We start from the raw sequence: 17,071 nt of genomic DNA, 5'->3' as shown, positions 1-17,071 counted from the left end.
AGTACACATTTGTTTGTGTTTATACTAATTTGTTTCATTTCAGAATATGTTATTGTCTTGATGATTAATTCGTTGTTGCTATAAACATGACTGGGTAATCTAAAATTTGTTTCTGTCACAAAATTATCGTATGATAGATTAAATACATCAATTATAATAAGTATATTTCACGGACCATGTGTGACGAGTTATATATATATGTGTAAGTGTAATTTTTCTTTAAAATATTTTTCTAGTCATATCAGTTAATTTATTTATTAATAAGGTTTGATCCTTCAGTTATTGAATAACAAACCGTTATAGTGAAATAAAGGTTTGTGTACTTAAAACCAGAGGCACTTGATTTCATTTTCGGGGTATCCGGAACTGAGACTCCGATGTCAGGTTGTTTTTCCCCAAGCTGTTGATTTCTTCAGATGTCAATGTTAAACAGTTTATCATCGTTATCTCCGGACCTGCATTCCCGGGCGGACATCTTTGTACATACAGCTTTCTGGCTTCATCTGGAATATGGAATAATGCATTTTTAAATGGAAACTGCAACTAAAAATGTGTCGAGAAAAAGATGCAAGATATTTCATATTGTGACAAAATAGACCTCGATTTTACCTGAAAACTGGAACTAACGTTACTAACGTAAAAACATAATCGTAGCATATTCACTTAAGAATCTTTACTGAAATTATTATACTTCTATATAACATTTTCACCAGCTAATTTGGATCTTGATACATTTTTCGGTACATACAGTAGAAGCTAGATCGATAATAAAACTATACATACACATCTAAGAACAACAATATCTATCATCTTTAAGATAGAGATATCTCCATCCAGACGACAATTTTAATATCTCGTGATTAACCTTTTAAATATTAATACAGTATGTTAGGAATTTTCAGTATTGATAGAAGAGCTAAACTGCCATATCATTAAACAAGAAAAAACCCCAAACTTGTCAACACAATCATAATCCAAACTCAAATTCAATTAAACTGTATTCAAACACTCAATCATCATCAATATGTGATAGAATTGATCGCCGCATAAAGTGATGACGTAATCATGTTGTACGTAGAGCCTCGTTTGGAATTATTAAACCTGTCAACGATGGCATTTTTTCATGGCAAACAAAGTATTCGCGTGGCAATCTGGCGAACAAACATATCTGAGACTTAATTGAATATTTGATAAGAAAAAAATAATAAGTATATCAACATCTATCAACAAATATACATACAATTATCTACGTCTGTGATTTCAACTGCGTCACGTGATTATATGTCGTTGTGAAGTGATGATGTCATTATTTTGTGACATGTGACATCTTTATTGCCTTTAAAGACGCTAACAACATTTTTTTATTGTAAATAACTCCCTGATTACCCTGAGTGTGTAGGTTTTCATTTTTTCTCATGTATTTTTTTTGAAAATGCGAAGAACATTATTGTATACTCAAGTTTAGATTATATCAATCTTTATTTGAACATTTTCAGTTACAAAGTAACTTAAGGGCTGAAAAAAAAGAACCAAATTAAAAATACAAAAAAAGATTACTGTGATTTTTATAACATACTTATTTAAATCCAGTGTAGACCAACTGTCCTCCTGTGTCTGACTTTGTTCTATATAGAAATTACGAAATGCATTTAATTATTTGGTTAGTACACCTCCCCATCTAGGTTTTGACTTTTCTTTCGATCACTATGGTTTTACAAATAAAATGCACTCCAGTCGCTTCCTATCATTGAAAATCTCAAACCATTACAACACTGAGGACGAAACAGCTGTATGATACTGTTTAATTCATTGTTTGTCTTGACTGTATCCAACTCCAAAATTTGTATTTAATGGTGTTCTGCACTCGTGTATCATGGTCTTTCGTACAATCTTAGATACTCTATAGATAAGTACATAACTGCATATCATCCAAGGTCTACATTACCAATTCATTTGCGATTTTTTATGATAGATTCATTGTGAGGTTAAATGCACACAAAAAAAAACACCTTCATCTTTCGAAACAAGTTACTTTTGCAGAGTCGGGATTCTCCGGGCTGTTGTGTCTGAAGCCAATCAAGAGATTTATTTACAAAGCCGGAAATTTGCAAAAAACATTAATATGTCTTTTCTCTGAATATAATTTACTTGTAGAATTACATCTTATTCCGTGTGTGTTTTTTTTCCAAGTCACATTTGAAATCTTCTATAAAAATATTTTCGTACCTACCGAAATACAGTGTCCACGGTTTAATAGATTGCTTTAATTTACTGTTACAAATATATATTTTTACATCAAGTTCCTTTCAGCTAATTTTCATTTATAACAGAATTAATGTAGCTGTACTGTGATATTATGCTCTTTCAAGTCAAACACTTCTTAATAGATACCAACGTAAGAAATTGTGATATAGATATAACACAATAGAGTACTGTCTGCTACTATTGGTCAGGATCAATTTATCTAATAATGAAAACATAGCACACATATATAAATATATCGTTACCTGTGAAACAGTCTTCGTTGTGGAAATCGTGTAGTAAACCCTGAATACCTTTTGTACATAAATCAACGTTTTAATTCCGGAAACATGGACTTGAGAAAAGACTCTCTTTTATACGGAACGAACTTTTATCAGTTATCATATTATCATTTATATCTTTAATGAGACAAAAGAAATAACAGAAAAATAAGCTAAAACATGTTTAATGGCACGGGACACGTCATGTACTGGTCTTCATGACGTCATAATCTAGAGCACATCAATCTGGGTTCCTTATTTATTTAATGAAGATATGAATGAAAGTTGTGATAACTCCTGATGAAAACGAAATCAGTAAAGAACATTTACTATTTACATGTACTATATAAAATTTACATTAAAACCAGAGTACATTATATGAACACGATATAAGTAAAAATATCTGTTATCTATTTTTGTTATAACTAGTTGTAGAATTTTTGTTTATGGTTACAAGCAAAACAATGATAATTTTTTGACGTTGTGGGAATATTCATGTCTTTGTGTCAAGGTCAACAAGTACAAACAATGACAGTTACTGTATTACATGTAAAATATGTTACTTTCTTTTGTGTTTTAAACACCAACCATAATATCTAATGTAAAATTTTCGTCTAAACCACACTCACCATTCCATTATGCTTACATAAGGAACGGTATTCAGTGCATTTGGTTTTTGTTATATGTCTACAGTCACAAGCGAAACATATTTTTCTAAATAATCATGTTTTACTTTAGGTAACGGTGAGATCGTGTCAAACAAATAAAAGTAATATTGATTGTTTAAAAGAAGTGACGTTGTAAAACCGAGATAAATTAGGCACTGCTTCAGTATAGATAAATATCATTTGTCTCCAAGTATGAAATGCTTCAGATGTGGTTAAAATACCAATATGTCAACAGAATCATAATCCGAAATTAAATTCAATAAAACTCGGGAAATGTATGAACATAAGTTCAATTTACACGGAGACACATGAAACAGTACAACGGCAAAAAGACTAGGTGTTCCGGAAAACAAGCGTCTTTCGCTTCATTGACGACACCCGTATGTGAATCAAAATAAGTGGTGTAAATAACAATGGAACCGACAGATATGCGAACGAGCATCAAACACTGTCTAGATTCATATCACATAGAGAATTTGAATATTTTCAACTGAAGTCATTATAACGACCGTAGAATTTCCCCATCATTTTCATCAACCTGCATCTCATTAAGTCTTGTGCCTTGTCAGTTGCCGACATCTTGCAAGAAAAACGTGGTATTGAGACAAAAAATGTCTAAATATGGCATCAGATACGACATGAAAATACCTGAGGCTGAGGATATGGTAGTTTACTCGGCAGAAATGGAAAATTCAAAATAGGAAAACTGAAATCATTACACTTTCCATAGAGATAACTTCGTGTTTCTGTTTAAATAAAAACAAAGGGTCTGTTCATATAATCTGTTATAGACATATACGTTGCTGATATACAAGGGAAGATATTGATTGCATAGGGAACAAATATGTTTAACAGAAGGAAAACGGGAATATGTCTTAACTAGAAATCTGTTGTACATCATGAATGAGTACACGGTTTAATGTTTTAGGGAAAATGTCAGCTTTTTTCTGTGTCGTAAGTACTTAAACAGCAAACAGCTGTTTGAGAACAAATGCATTTGTATACTTTTCTGAATCTTTGTCACTGTAATGAGGTGTAATGAGATTACCGATGTGTTCTGATATAGTATATTAATGTACGTTTAGATATATACTTAATCAACATTAATCTACTGCTCAACAGTAAGTTAAAGTGTGTTATTGTGTATAATAACTTATAGTTATATTCTCCCTAAAAATTGTATTATCAAACACACTCTATCATTGGCACAATAATAGCACAACATCACAAATACTTCAAATACATGAAAAATGTGTCTTATATCCATCTCGCCATCATCAAAGGTTTTAACTGTAACCATGGCTTATGTGCTTATTCTATTTATTTTTTTGTTTGTTTTGTGTTTTGTTTTTTTCTTATTAGAAATCAAGTGAAGTTTCCACAAAAATCTTCCTCGAACCAAAAGCTTTTTCAATATGTATATATTTTTCAAAACCTGTTTTGAGAAATTCGTGTTGATTTTTTTTATCAAAACTTTGTCGATGAAGGGTGTGATGTACGTTTTTAACGTGTAAAGTTATATCCGATTAAAAGTAGGTATCTGTCTCTGTATTGTATGAAATGAATATTTTAGTTCATTGAAATATTGATGTAAAGTGCTGCTTTAAGAATCTGTTTAAGTACTTTTTATTGTCCTTTAACACACATACCGTATATCAAACAAAATCGAAAAAATATACCATCTGCAAATTTTCTCTTTTTTTTTTAAATTTATTTTTTTAGATTTTGTTGTTTCAGAAATGAAAAAGGAAACAAAGAAAATACATATCAGAGATACTTTATTTGTTTTAAATGAGCGTCGGTGCAGAGGCCCAAATGAACAATTAAACGGAGTTACCTGAAAAAGTACATGGAGAATAAGATCAGGTGTTCGGGAAAAGTAATCGTCTTCTGTTTCATCGACGATGCCCGCCATGTAAACATTGGTCAATCCGAGTAAGTAATGCCGTTTGCTCAAATAGGAACAAGGTATACAACAACGGAACCAACAGCATTTTCAATAACCAAAGTTCATGTTTCATGTATCCAAAAATGCTGTGCTGAATGAGACCGACCATTTTGATACAGTAGACGATTCCTCTCCATTGGTACAGTATGGGAACTGTCTGCAACGTGAGACAAATGTTTCGTAACATAACTGAAATTTATTATTCGACCAGGGTTCACATGTCCTGGGTCCGAGTAAATCGTACTTATGACATAGATACTCGTCAAACTGTTTCTATCAAAGTGCACACGTGTGGAACACGCGCAGTAGAGCGTGACGCTAAACTTGAGCTCTCGAAGATTTGGAGGGGCGTAAAGACACAGTTGTTTCAACAGCTGAAACTAAAATTAATGACTTTCTTGAAAGAACACGATATTAGTCCACACAACTGTGTGCATAGCGTTGTCCTGGTAACGCCACGAGAGAAAAAAAGGACTGACATGCTCTCATCATAAACACCTACCCACAGATCTAGTGTTTGCCTCTTTATAAATTCTGGTAATCCTCACCTGTGGCAAACAATCAATGTTTTAAAACGAGGTTTTCCTGCAACATTAATTTGCTGCGAATGTAGGTGCGTGGTCTTGTACAATGTAAATGAACCGGTACAAATGTAGGCTTTATTTGGTACACATGCACTCTAAAAGTCTTTTGAAGTCTTCCAATGTTGTAGTTCGTATTTATATACTTGAGGTTAGTGTCACTGCACCTTCCTATAAAAGTTTTGACATGGATTTCAACCTGTTTGAATTCTCCTCAGTCCCCTCCCAAGTTTCAATAATTTAGGCTCTTAGCATCACTGACGAACTCGAGATGAAGGGATGGACGAGATATCTGAATGACGCGGCTTGAATCTTTATAGGACTTTCATGTTTGTTAAAGCTCAAAACTGTTATTGAAGAGTGAAATTCACTTGTGTATATCTTGTACAGTCTTCAGTGGTATTTGTTGTCTTTTAGAACAAAATGTGATACAGTCAAACCTTATTCTCACAACAACATGCATAGTCCGAAAACCCATAAAAACCAAAAAACAAACAACAACAAAAAGCCAGGAAAACAAACTTCTGTTATTATTGTAACCACAAAATGTGAAACAGATGATCTATTGAAATAAAATATATGTTTCTATATATCCCTGAAACGTTAATCTGCTCCACTTTATCGTTATCAGACGGAACCGATCCCTAAAAACAAACATGGACTATACTTCGTTATTGGGTTTTATTTGCTGTTGTCTCCCGGCTTGTGTTACTTGATCAGGTACGTAGTCACTGAATCTGGCTTCCATCTGGTTATCTTGATGTTCGTAAATCACATCCATAGGAATGATGTACATGTCATTTGTATTAGGAAAGACAAGAACGAGATATATGTGTGTATAAAGAGATAGTCTACTTTGTCTTCATAAAGAGAGGTGAACAGATCCGAACAGCTATCACTTCCATTTACATACAGTGTCAAATTTTGAAGCAGTTCATAAAGAGACCGGAACAGATCAGAACGCCTATTACATACATAAACATTCTCCTACTTAAGATTTGAGAATAATCATGAAAACGAACGGAAATAATCCAAATATGTTCACATTACCAGACTGGAATGGATCCTAACTAACCATGGAAACAACAGCTTAGCATCATATATCGGATATCCTACATATACAACAAGTCAAACATGGTATCTATCCAGATATCAGACAGAATCTTCAGGTAAAACACAGTTTAATATAATATGTTAATGAGGTCGATCAATAATTCTATCATAAAAATCATAAACAACCTCGATCTTAGACAAATGTTTTTTATGTCAAAATAAACGACAACTAGTAATTGAAATCAGTATAAATCGACATATATTCAAAACGATAAACAATCATAACGAAGTATCGTTAGAATTGGTGTGGATATTGTACCTAATTTGATAACAATAAAACACAAAAACCAAAAATGAAAAATTATAGTAAAGTGAATGCAGTTTTGAGATGTAAAGAGAGGATATTTCTTTACTTCCAGGTAATTCATCAATAGTATATTTTCATTTTTATTGCTAAACACTCAACCAAATTAGGAATGGTCTCCGACCATGCCTTAATTCCAAGTCATAACTTGACGGCCTAACACCAAGGTAACCATACACAAAAACGAAACAAACAAACAAAAAAACAAAAAACAAAAACAAAACAAAAACATTTATCGGTGAAAATCATAAAAGTGGCAAACATCATTTTCAAAAGATATTGTCTGAACAGTCATACTACATTCATGGTAATCCGATCTATATCGGTCGATTTTACCTCGTTCATTAGTTTCCTAATTCCACTAAGGTAATTGAGAAATCATACGTCGCTTCCTTTTATCATTTGTAGTCTAGATATAATAATTATTGACTTAACGTTACTATCGGCGATCCCTCATAAGTTTTATCACTTTTTAATACAGAACTGGCATTGCTTTGCTACAGATGTACATATTTCTCACTAGTGTGTAGCCAGAAAATCTCTTCTAAATTTTTTCAGAAAACTCTTCGGTGCAAAAACCATGTTCAATAAGGCTTTTATATCGATGTATTTAGAAAGGAGTCGGATTTCCTGTGTAAATCAATTACATCAACTGTCGTTTTAACTTATTTAACTTCACGTGTATCTAACCAATGATATTTAAATATTAGCGTACATTGCTTAAACGGGTTATTGTCCTGTTAAAGCCCCAATATACGTAACATTCACCAAAACTTTAGTGTAGAATCACACATAATTATTGAGATATTCTCTAAGATGTTGTTAAAATTAAGTTATTCAAACAATAGTTACCATGACTTTCTGCATAAAGTATTGATATATGAGCAGTTGGAACTCGCTATTTGTAAACACACCTCCATTTTAAACACGCCGCCATCGAAATTACGATTGTTGCCGAACGACGTCGGAAAGTTCGTGACCTGATCTCGCGAGAGTTGAGGTTTCTACTTATAGAGGAAGCACATGCAGATATGTCTACGGTAAGTTTTTGTTTACAAACATTGTTTGCGAAGTCTTGTCGTAGACTTGAGGTATTCCTGTGATAAACATTCAGTTTTTGGGAAATTATTAGAAGGAATATTTAGTTTAGAAACGATACGACGCACAATTATTACGTAAGAATTCAGAATTGGCCTGATGTATGATTGGAAAAAAAGGAAGCGACTGGTGAACGTCTGTACTGTGACTGCCATGTTTACACACGCGGAATATGCGCATGCGCAATGTTATCGCTACGAGCGGAAATGTATGAATTATTGTGGGTCCCACATTGTTTATTTTCCGATTTTTTCAATTTTTATTTAAATTGAAAACAGTCAGTCTTATTTTCTTTAATTAAAGGAAAGTATTTCTTTTGTTGCATATATTACGGGGAAAATAAGATAAAGTTTGTTTTTTTATAGTTATTTTTACGTACATTGGGGCTTTAACTTGATAGTTCAGCACGATCATCGATGGTCTCCAATTCAATTCACTTACGAGAGTCTAGAGATACCGATTAACCGGCTCTGTTTAATGTGTATTATACTAGGTATGGAATGAAGAGATTGACTTAAGAATCAGAAACAGATATATCCAAATTTTTAAAAATGACAAATAAAAATGTAAATGAATTGGGTGGTGGGGTGACGCAGCGGTAACGTACTCGCCTTTCACCTAGACGTCCGAAGTTCGATTCTCGGAACGGACGTGTCACCTGCCCGACCACGTGGGTTTTCCCCGGGGTACTTCGGTTACCTTCCACAGTAAAGCCCCTTGCATGTTTCAATCCGGGCCACGAAGAGTGGTCAATATAAGTTGGAAAACTTTTTTCGCAACTGTTGTAAAATAAAAAAAAGTTTATTTATTGATATGAGATCGAACAACTGCCACTTGAAGAGATATTTCTCTGTTAAAGATCGATTATCTGGACAAGAACCCTCCGTGAGACATCCCTCTCCTTTCATTAAACGTAATGAAGGTTTAAGGTAGAGCTATCGGTCTGCTTCAGACAATTATTGAAAATCTATTTTTAATTACAGTTGATCAAGGAAGTTCTGCTCAAATATATTTCTATGAGACCACAGATTGGGGACAGTATGACTGCTGTTTTAATTTAGACAAGCAAGTGTGTGTCAGATTGAAAGAGAAAGAGACAATATTTTGAATAAATGACGTAATGTAATAATATAGAGCAAACGCCCTGCTTATATGAATAATGATCACAATATCTCATAATTTTATTGTGGAACTCTCTCTCTCTCTCTCTCTCTCTCTCTCTCTCTCTCTCTCTCTCTCTCTCTCTCTCTCTGCGTGTGTGTGTGTGTGTGTGTGTGTGTGTGTGTGTGCGTGTGGGTGCGTGCGTGCGCGTATGTGTGTGTGCTTGAGTTTAAGTGTATGCTGTGTGTGTGTGCGTAATTTTGTAATATGTGTTTTGTCAAACTTTATGGGGAAAGGGCTTAACATAAGTCAGATAACTTGTGCTCATTCCCGTTGTATTTGTTACAATAAAATATGTTTACATGACAACTATATATTCCAGAGTGAAGTTATGATACAATTTAATTTAATTAGAATGTAGACTTACTTCTTTCTGGAAATGAATCTGTAGGCACTAATGTAATGATATTTAAAATGTGCACAATTTCATTACATCTAGCAATATATTTTAAATTCCAATAAGTATTATCTGTCTTCGTACCGTGGAGATCAATGTAAACTAAGTTCATGACCTCTTTGTTTTCCAAATACTGTAAATTATAATTTATTTTAGTTGAGGGCTTAAAACTGTTGTAATAACTTGTGCCCAATCATATTCTAATGGCAATCGAATATGTTTGAATCAATATAATTACACTGATATTACTAATATGCTATTCTTAAACACAGTCAAACACTGTAAAAACACTTTCAACACTCATACGAATTCTAAAATTTGAACCACGTCGGGTTTCTATAATACAAGTATTTATCAGAGTTCGAATTTACTATTTTTGGTGTTTCAATGTCAGACAAAAATCATTATATCCATCAAGCAGTTTCGAATTTGAAACCTTACGATTTTACAACATCGAGACCAATGACACGTGTTTTCTATAAGTAAAAAGCATCACGCGGAACTTGCAGAAACAGGATCCGAAACACGATCTGTTTGTTCACAATACCCTGTATTAACTAAGGTTCATCCAATCTCAGGGAAACACCATCTACGCCTAATGGTGTCTGAGATATGTCAAAGTGCCATTCGGAACAGATGGAAAGTAACCGGATATGGCTATCTGTCATTCTAAACCTTTTGTAACGTGAATGAAATTACACGAAGGAATCCGAACAAACAACTGGAAATATTCGTTTTGGTAACGGTACTAGAATATAAATGGCTATTTATGTCAAAATACGAATGGGAAGCTGATTTATGGTGACTTCTGATGCAAAATGTTTCATTTTTCTCTTTGAGCGGCTGCTCTCTTTAGGTTTGTTGTCTTCATAGCTTCATTTTAGGCGAGTTTCTTGTGATGAAAGGTGTGGAACTTTTTTATTGCTATCTTCAAAAATACAACTGTTTCATGCGTATGTCAAGACGCTGGTGATGTTTGCTATGCAATGAATGAAACAAAGATTTTATCTAAAAGGCCAGCGTAATTGGTAAATTAGATAGAACCCGCTGTCGATCTGGTAAATCACAGAACCAGTGATCCCGGAAACTTATACATGCTGATAAATATGCCAACTAAGAAGAGTTCACAAATCCCCCCCCCCCCCCCCCCCTCCCTTTTTTTTTCTTCAAAAATTCAAGTGACCATGTCTATACTTTGGCCAAAGTAAAACAGTTTATGCTAGCAGACGCCTACTCTTTCGGATCATCTGGTCTTATTCTACCTGTACTTTTTTAAGGGGTCTACGGAGTGTAAATCTTTCTTTAGTTGATATTTTGCCCCTAGTTTTATTGAATTTGAGTTTGGATTATTATTATGTTGACATGTTGTTTTTTGTTTTTTTCTTTGTTCTTTTTACCTTATGTACAGTGTAGCTAGAGATTTTGGTAAAACACTTGCGGTATCTGACGTAACGTGAAAATGGAAACGTTACTGGTCAATATAGGTCACTGAAAACATAAGTTCCTGTTATGGAACAAAGGGATATTGAAAACCTTTTTTTAACTCATGCAAAAAATATCTTTATTTCTTTCTAAATTAAAAACAGTTTTAAAAGTTTCAATATTCCTAAATTCAAGCAGAAAGACATTCTGAAGCTGAAATTACATGTGAGAGGTAATAACAGAAAACATTACAGGGAAAGTGTCGGTCAGTCGAATCTATAACATCATCCTGGCATAAAATCTCTTTCAATTTCACCCAGATAAAGAATAATCTTCGCGACCCGACAATCAGGAACAATTGAACAAAACTTCGTTCCGCCAAAAATAAACGTCCACGTTTTTGACGTGCATTGTGTTTACTTTCTGTAGCCATGGAGATGGTACCGAATACCCAACGAAATGATGAGGCCATTTAGGTTCAGCCGTCATATTCATCAACTTTAGCCCTCGTCCGGAACTAAATAAACACCACAGTTGATGTCCAGTTTCTCTTAATGACCATTGATGTATTTAGGGTCATGACCCCTTGATGGTCAGTGAAAATGACCTTAGAGTTTTTTTTTCTTTCTGACTAGATGACCCAGCAACAAAGTTGTGATTATTAACTGTGGCGAAAGGTTATTGTTGAGACACGTGACGTCGTACATTTTTTTTAAATACTACAGTGTATTCTGTGTATTTATAGCTATTTTATACGAATATTGTCTTGAACAAAAAAGCCCGCGAGACCATGCAAAATAATTAATTCTTTATCAATATTGGAATTATTTTGGAGAAAAAACCCCGGATCTATGTTGGACAGCACTAATATAACAAAGGCTGTTTATTCATATAATTTAGTACACACATGGTGCAGTGATTGAGCAGAGTGTAGGAACTGCATTTGTTGCCGTGTAATCAATGTTTGGTAAATAAACAACAGACTCCCGAGATGGATTTAAAGACAAAGAGCCAGTTGAACAAAATGTTACATTTGTACATGATTACCAAATTATTTCGAAACCACTTAAAATAGTGAAACTACATTGCAGAAGCGATTTTTCATAGGTAAACATTTAGTTGATCCAAGTTTTTATATATATATATATATATATATATATATATATATATACAGGTGTATAAGCTGTCTTATAAATGTTTCCTTTTAACATAATCCTTCAATATTCTACTGAAATTAAAAAAAATAATCGGACAAATTTTCACTTTTGTAATTACTGTTATAAATGGTAATTAACACAGAATAGGATGTTATAATATACATATATGTACAGTTGTGTAAACGACATGTACTGTACACCGAACAAAGTGTGTTGTTTTGATATAATTAGCGTTCCCGTTTAACAGAAAACTATCGTCGTCTTGGATAAATATTTAACAAGAGATTCCCTGTCCATGACTTAAACATTTATCACAGGCAGACTTACTTAGGTGATTCATATTTTACAATCAAATAAGTCTGATGATTTGGGTTTTTGCATAGTAATGTAACAATTTCTAGAAATTTGTCACTTATGTACACAATGTGGCTGGCGAGCTGGATAATCACACTTATATATATACATGTGTGATTTAAGATATTACTTCAGACATCAACTATTCATCTTTTATTGAATATAGTATTTCAAACATACATTATTCACCTCTGTGGACTACAGTACTTTATCGATATTTTCATCGTTGTTGAATATAGTATTTAAACATTGATTATTCATATTTGTTCGGTATTGTATTTAAACATAGATTTGTTTGGCTATTTTCTTGTACAAGTAATAACATACTATGAAGATTAATTCCTCATTTTTTTAAAATTGATCATTAAATGAAATACGCTCTACATCAGATATTGTAATCTTACGACTAAGTTTATCTATTTATTTATTTATTTCTTTATTTATTTATTTATTTATATATTGGTATTTACCTGGTGGAATTGACGTTAACTATTGCGATCTTTCGGCCCTTCAGCTGACGGTTAAAAATGGTGTAAATTTTGAAAAAAACTGCCTTCAATACAACATCAAATAACAAGGAAACTGATGATTTGTAAACAAGCCAAATGATATTATTAACATGACATTTCTATGTTTTTGTTGTAGTCAGGGGAAACATCTAGTATGTGAATTTGTAAGCCGAGTAACATTTTAAACGGAAATTGATAGTGTGTGTTGTCACAATCTATATCGTCAACAGCTGTGACAATCCTGTTTCAACACTAACACCAATATAGAACGTTATATCTTCCACTGGAGGTGTAAGTTTCTCTATCTGTCTGTCTGCCTGTCTGTCTGTCTCTCTCTCTCTCTGTCTGTCTGTCTGTCTCTCTCTCTCTCTCTCATTTTCATAATTTTTATTTATTTTTGTCTTAGTAGTTTTTTCACAGATATAAGACAAATTTGATTGAAAAGTAGTTGTAAATCTCCCGTATATCGCCATTATTGAATTGTTGCTACCGATTGACTCTGCTGGGTTAATTTATCACTGAAAGATTTTCATATTAAGTAAATAGCTGTATTTTTGTTATATTATTCCTTAACAGATATGACCTAGATATGGTTCAGCTGTGAAGGTCTATATCATCATTAATATCTATATATAAATACCGATATCAGATCAATAATACAATTTAATTATCCACTTTCTTACCTTACACCATTTAATGACCCCCGTCCAATGCTATTTAAACAAATATCCAGCAAATTTATCCCCTGCTTTTCTACTGACCCCTCATCAGACCAGTATAATTAGCAAGTGAGAAATTAAACGAATTCCTGTGGGACATCTCGGATGTTTACGATGTGGGTCAATAAAAAATCCCGAGGGACAGTGAACGGACTTGAAAGTTGCAGCTGCAGACACTGACATTTAGAGAAAATGGATTTTAGACGCTTGGCTGGTTTACGGCCGAAGTAATTATCTACAAATATTCTCATGAAATGAATCTCCCGTATGATCATCAGATGGAACAGAATACTTCACAAGTGCTAGTCACACGTTCAAAACAGCATCCCGTTGTGAAAATAAAACAATTCTATGTGAGATTTAGAGCAAGTGCTTTTAAACGTATAAATAGATTTAATAACGTTATGAAAAATGATTTGGTATTTGTCAAAGACAAACCGATATCTGTGTTACAGTAATTCACAATTTAACGTTGATTATGATATAATAAAAAAAATGTTATCTGATGTACACGGAAGACAACGCATAGCTTTGAAGCGTTTGGAAGATAAAACAAATGCAAATGTTTAATATGATTATCAATCGGGGCACCATTGATTTTTTTTTCTTGATTCTTGTATGAAAGATAAATCGTCTGTTATTATGGAAGTATATGTCCTTAATTCTCTAACTGGAAATGGATTTATATAAGTTGTAAAACTTGTTTTCATTTCCAATTTGAATTACGTGTTTGATGTAACTACTAATGCTATGTAAAAAGAAATAAAATAAAAGTTTATAATAAAGATTAAAACAAATTTGTGTCGATTCTTTTACGTCAGGATCTCCTATCAATACCTAACACGAGAAACGTGGAATTGCGTAGAGACAATAACATATATTTATATAACTATCTAAAATCATTTACTAATCTGGTGTATGGAATTATAATAAACATTCCTAAAGATTCATAACCGATAGATCGAGACACTACCTGACTATTGTTGTACTTTCGAGCAAAATCCAGTGTCTTCACATAAAATGATTTGAAATTATCACAGGTTAGGGGATGGAGCTGTTATTTGCCCTATGGTATCATTAACATTTTTAAATTCAAGTTTTATGTTAAGGATATAAAAGACATTATATATGAAACGAGATGTCTACATTCAGTAAAAATATATTTAAGTTCTTTAAATGTTTATCTTTGAAAGACAATAAAACATATTTCATTGGAAAGGAAAGAATAGCGCCAAGAAGTTAAAGATTGTCATTCCGGCTTATGTAATATTCTGATTCCTTTAGGTTGTTATACGTACACTGTGATTTAAGCAGAACATATCATTGTGGCAATCCGCATCTCAATACACACACAAATCACAAAACTTGATATATTAAGATTGCTAAAAATTTAAAAAAAAATGTTTAAGATATGTGTGTAAATTTTGTAAACCTTCAGAAAATATTGTCTTCATCAAATTAGTGAGTATTTGGTATATACACTGTAATTAATGATTGTTTGAAATATGAATTGATTACTACCCTCCATTTGAAAACACAATGCTTTATATATATATATATTTTTTTTTTTCGAAAATTTACGAAATTGAATACTGCGAATGTTTTAATAGAAAATTGATTAAATGCGTGTGATGTAGAGTATAAAATAGTGTAGGAAGAATAATTGTAATAAACAAGGTATTTCTTACTACGCTGAAAACGTATTCTTCGTTTGCGCAATTAATTTATTTTCCTTTTTCTTATCAACTTCTGAAAGAATGCGTCAGATTGTATAACACCGGTAGATTTCTAATTAAAACAACTTAACTGGTTTCTCAATTCTAAAGTGTTTCCCGGAATTTAATCAGTTTTATATCAAATAATCATTCACATATCAGTGTCCTGTTTAGAAAACTTACCGTTCGGGTCCTGGACGCGCTAAGACAAAAGGTACACACAGGTTTCGGTACATTGTCCAGTCCGCCTCGTAACATCGCCTGGTGTTTTACACAGGGCTGGTCAATACACTCCGACCCCACCATCAATACAGTGTTCAGGTGAGCGATATAACTCGTCGCTAATCGCAAAGTTTCGATTTTAGACAACTTCCGGTCAGCTGGTTCTGTCGGGATCAAAGTCCGAAGCGTCACGAAAGCCGTGTTGACGCTATGGGTTCGATCCCGTTCCCGTGCATTGGCCGCCAGCCTTTGTCTCGGTTGGGATTCGAATAAAAAATCAGGTTGATTTAGATCCACCTCCCCGTCCTCCGGAGTTACGACCCGACACTTTTTATTAGTAGTCTTCTTGTTCCCTTTTCCGGTTGTAATACACTCCTCTGTTGAACCGATACTGTCACTGCCGTCTGAGTAATGAAGGTTGTCTTCGTTTTCACTTTTTTGCTTATTGCTACTACAATACTGACTGGGTACTTTCATAGCCTTTCTCATTTATAAAACTTCTGTTGTGTTCTTTCTCGACACAATATTATGAAATTTACGATTTTCGAATATGGAAAAGAAATTGAGGAAAACTTCTCAAATCAGTGAGCGTCCCTCATAAAGAGTCTTGTGTGAAGACCCCCTAAATCACAATTCCATCTGTCCACCTCTTATGCTTGAGTACAACAGGTTAGTCTTCTGTGTCAGAAGCTGAACCTGGAAACGATTCCCCCTCATCAACCCTCCCACTCAACAACAGTAACGGACGGGGTAATCTACGGCACAATTGCGACTGTATATTTACAATGTGTCCAACAGTCACTCCGGAACAATGCAAAATTACAGCTTGTTACAGTAACTATTTCCTGACAACATCTCCACCGCTTGTACATTTGACATTACATTTTCGTAAAGCCCCTTTGATAATTGTCTGTAATGAAACTGACGGGTCGAACATGCTCTGGTAACTCGGTGATGGAGATTCAGCGATGAAAGGGGGCGTGGCTGCCAGGGTAATTTGTCATTGGGCTGTCAAATTTGTCTGCTTCCTCATGCCCCGGTATGTTTACATCCACCATCAAGCGTCAAAGCGATATGGACAATTTACTGTTTCACTTGTTATCTTACGGAAATAGCTGTCTTGCTTTAGAAAAGACGAATTTTTGTAAATCTGGGTGAAAACTATGGAATACTATAACATT

At 33.6% G+C, this 17,071-nt stretch overlaps 1 protein-coding gene across 1 annotated transcript; it reads right to left on the bottom strand.

The window, feature by feature from the left end:
• Window positions 1-282: 282 nt before the first annotated feature.
• LOC132549212 (transcription factor 15-like) lies at window positions 283-16,379 on the bottom strand. Its single transcript, XM_060213128.1, has 2 exons — window positions 15,852-16,379; window positions 283-503 (listed from the first exon to the last, which is right to left on the bottom strand). Exons 1-2 carry the CDS (start codon window positions 16,377-16,379, stop codon window positions 444-446), a joined length of 588 nt encoding a protein of 195 aa, XP_060069111.1. The 3' UTR covers window positions 283-443.
• Window positions 16,380-17,071: the final 692 nt, after the last annotated feature.

This window comes from Ylistrum balloti, unplaced genomic scaffold, assembly GCF_031769215.1.
Source record: "Ylistrum balloti isolate Yb309-2 unplaced genomic scaffold, AGI_CSIRO_Ybal_v1 Utg370048, whole genome shotgun sequence".
NCBI lineage: Eukaryota > Metazoa > Mollusca > Bivalvia > Pectinida > Pectinidae > Ylistrum > Ylistrum balloti.
The sequence above is the reverse complement of the archived record's forward strand: the minus strand, read 5'-3'. Positions and strand labels throughout refer to the sequence as shown.

Bases quoted from the DNA above. Each gene is read 5' to 3' on its own strand.
- LOC132549212 (XM_060213128.1), bottom strand. From the start codon at position 16,379: ATGAGAAAGGCTATGAAAGTACCCAGTCAGTATTGTAGTAGCAATAAG. The intron at 504-15,851 runs GTAAGTTTTCTA...TCCATATTCCAG, and splicing joins GCGCGTCCAGGACCCGAACG to ATGAAGCCAGAAAGCTGTAT.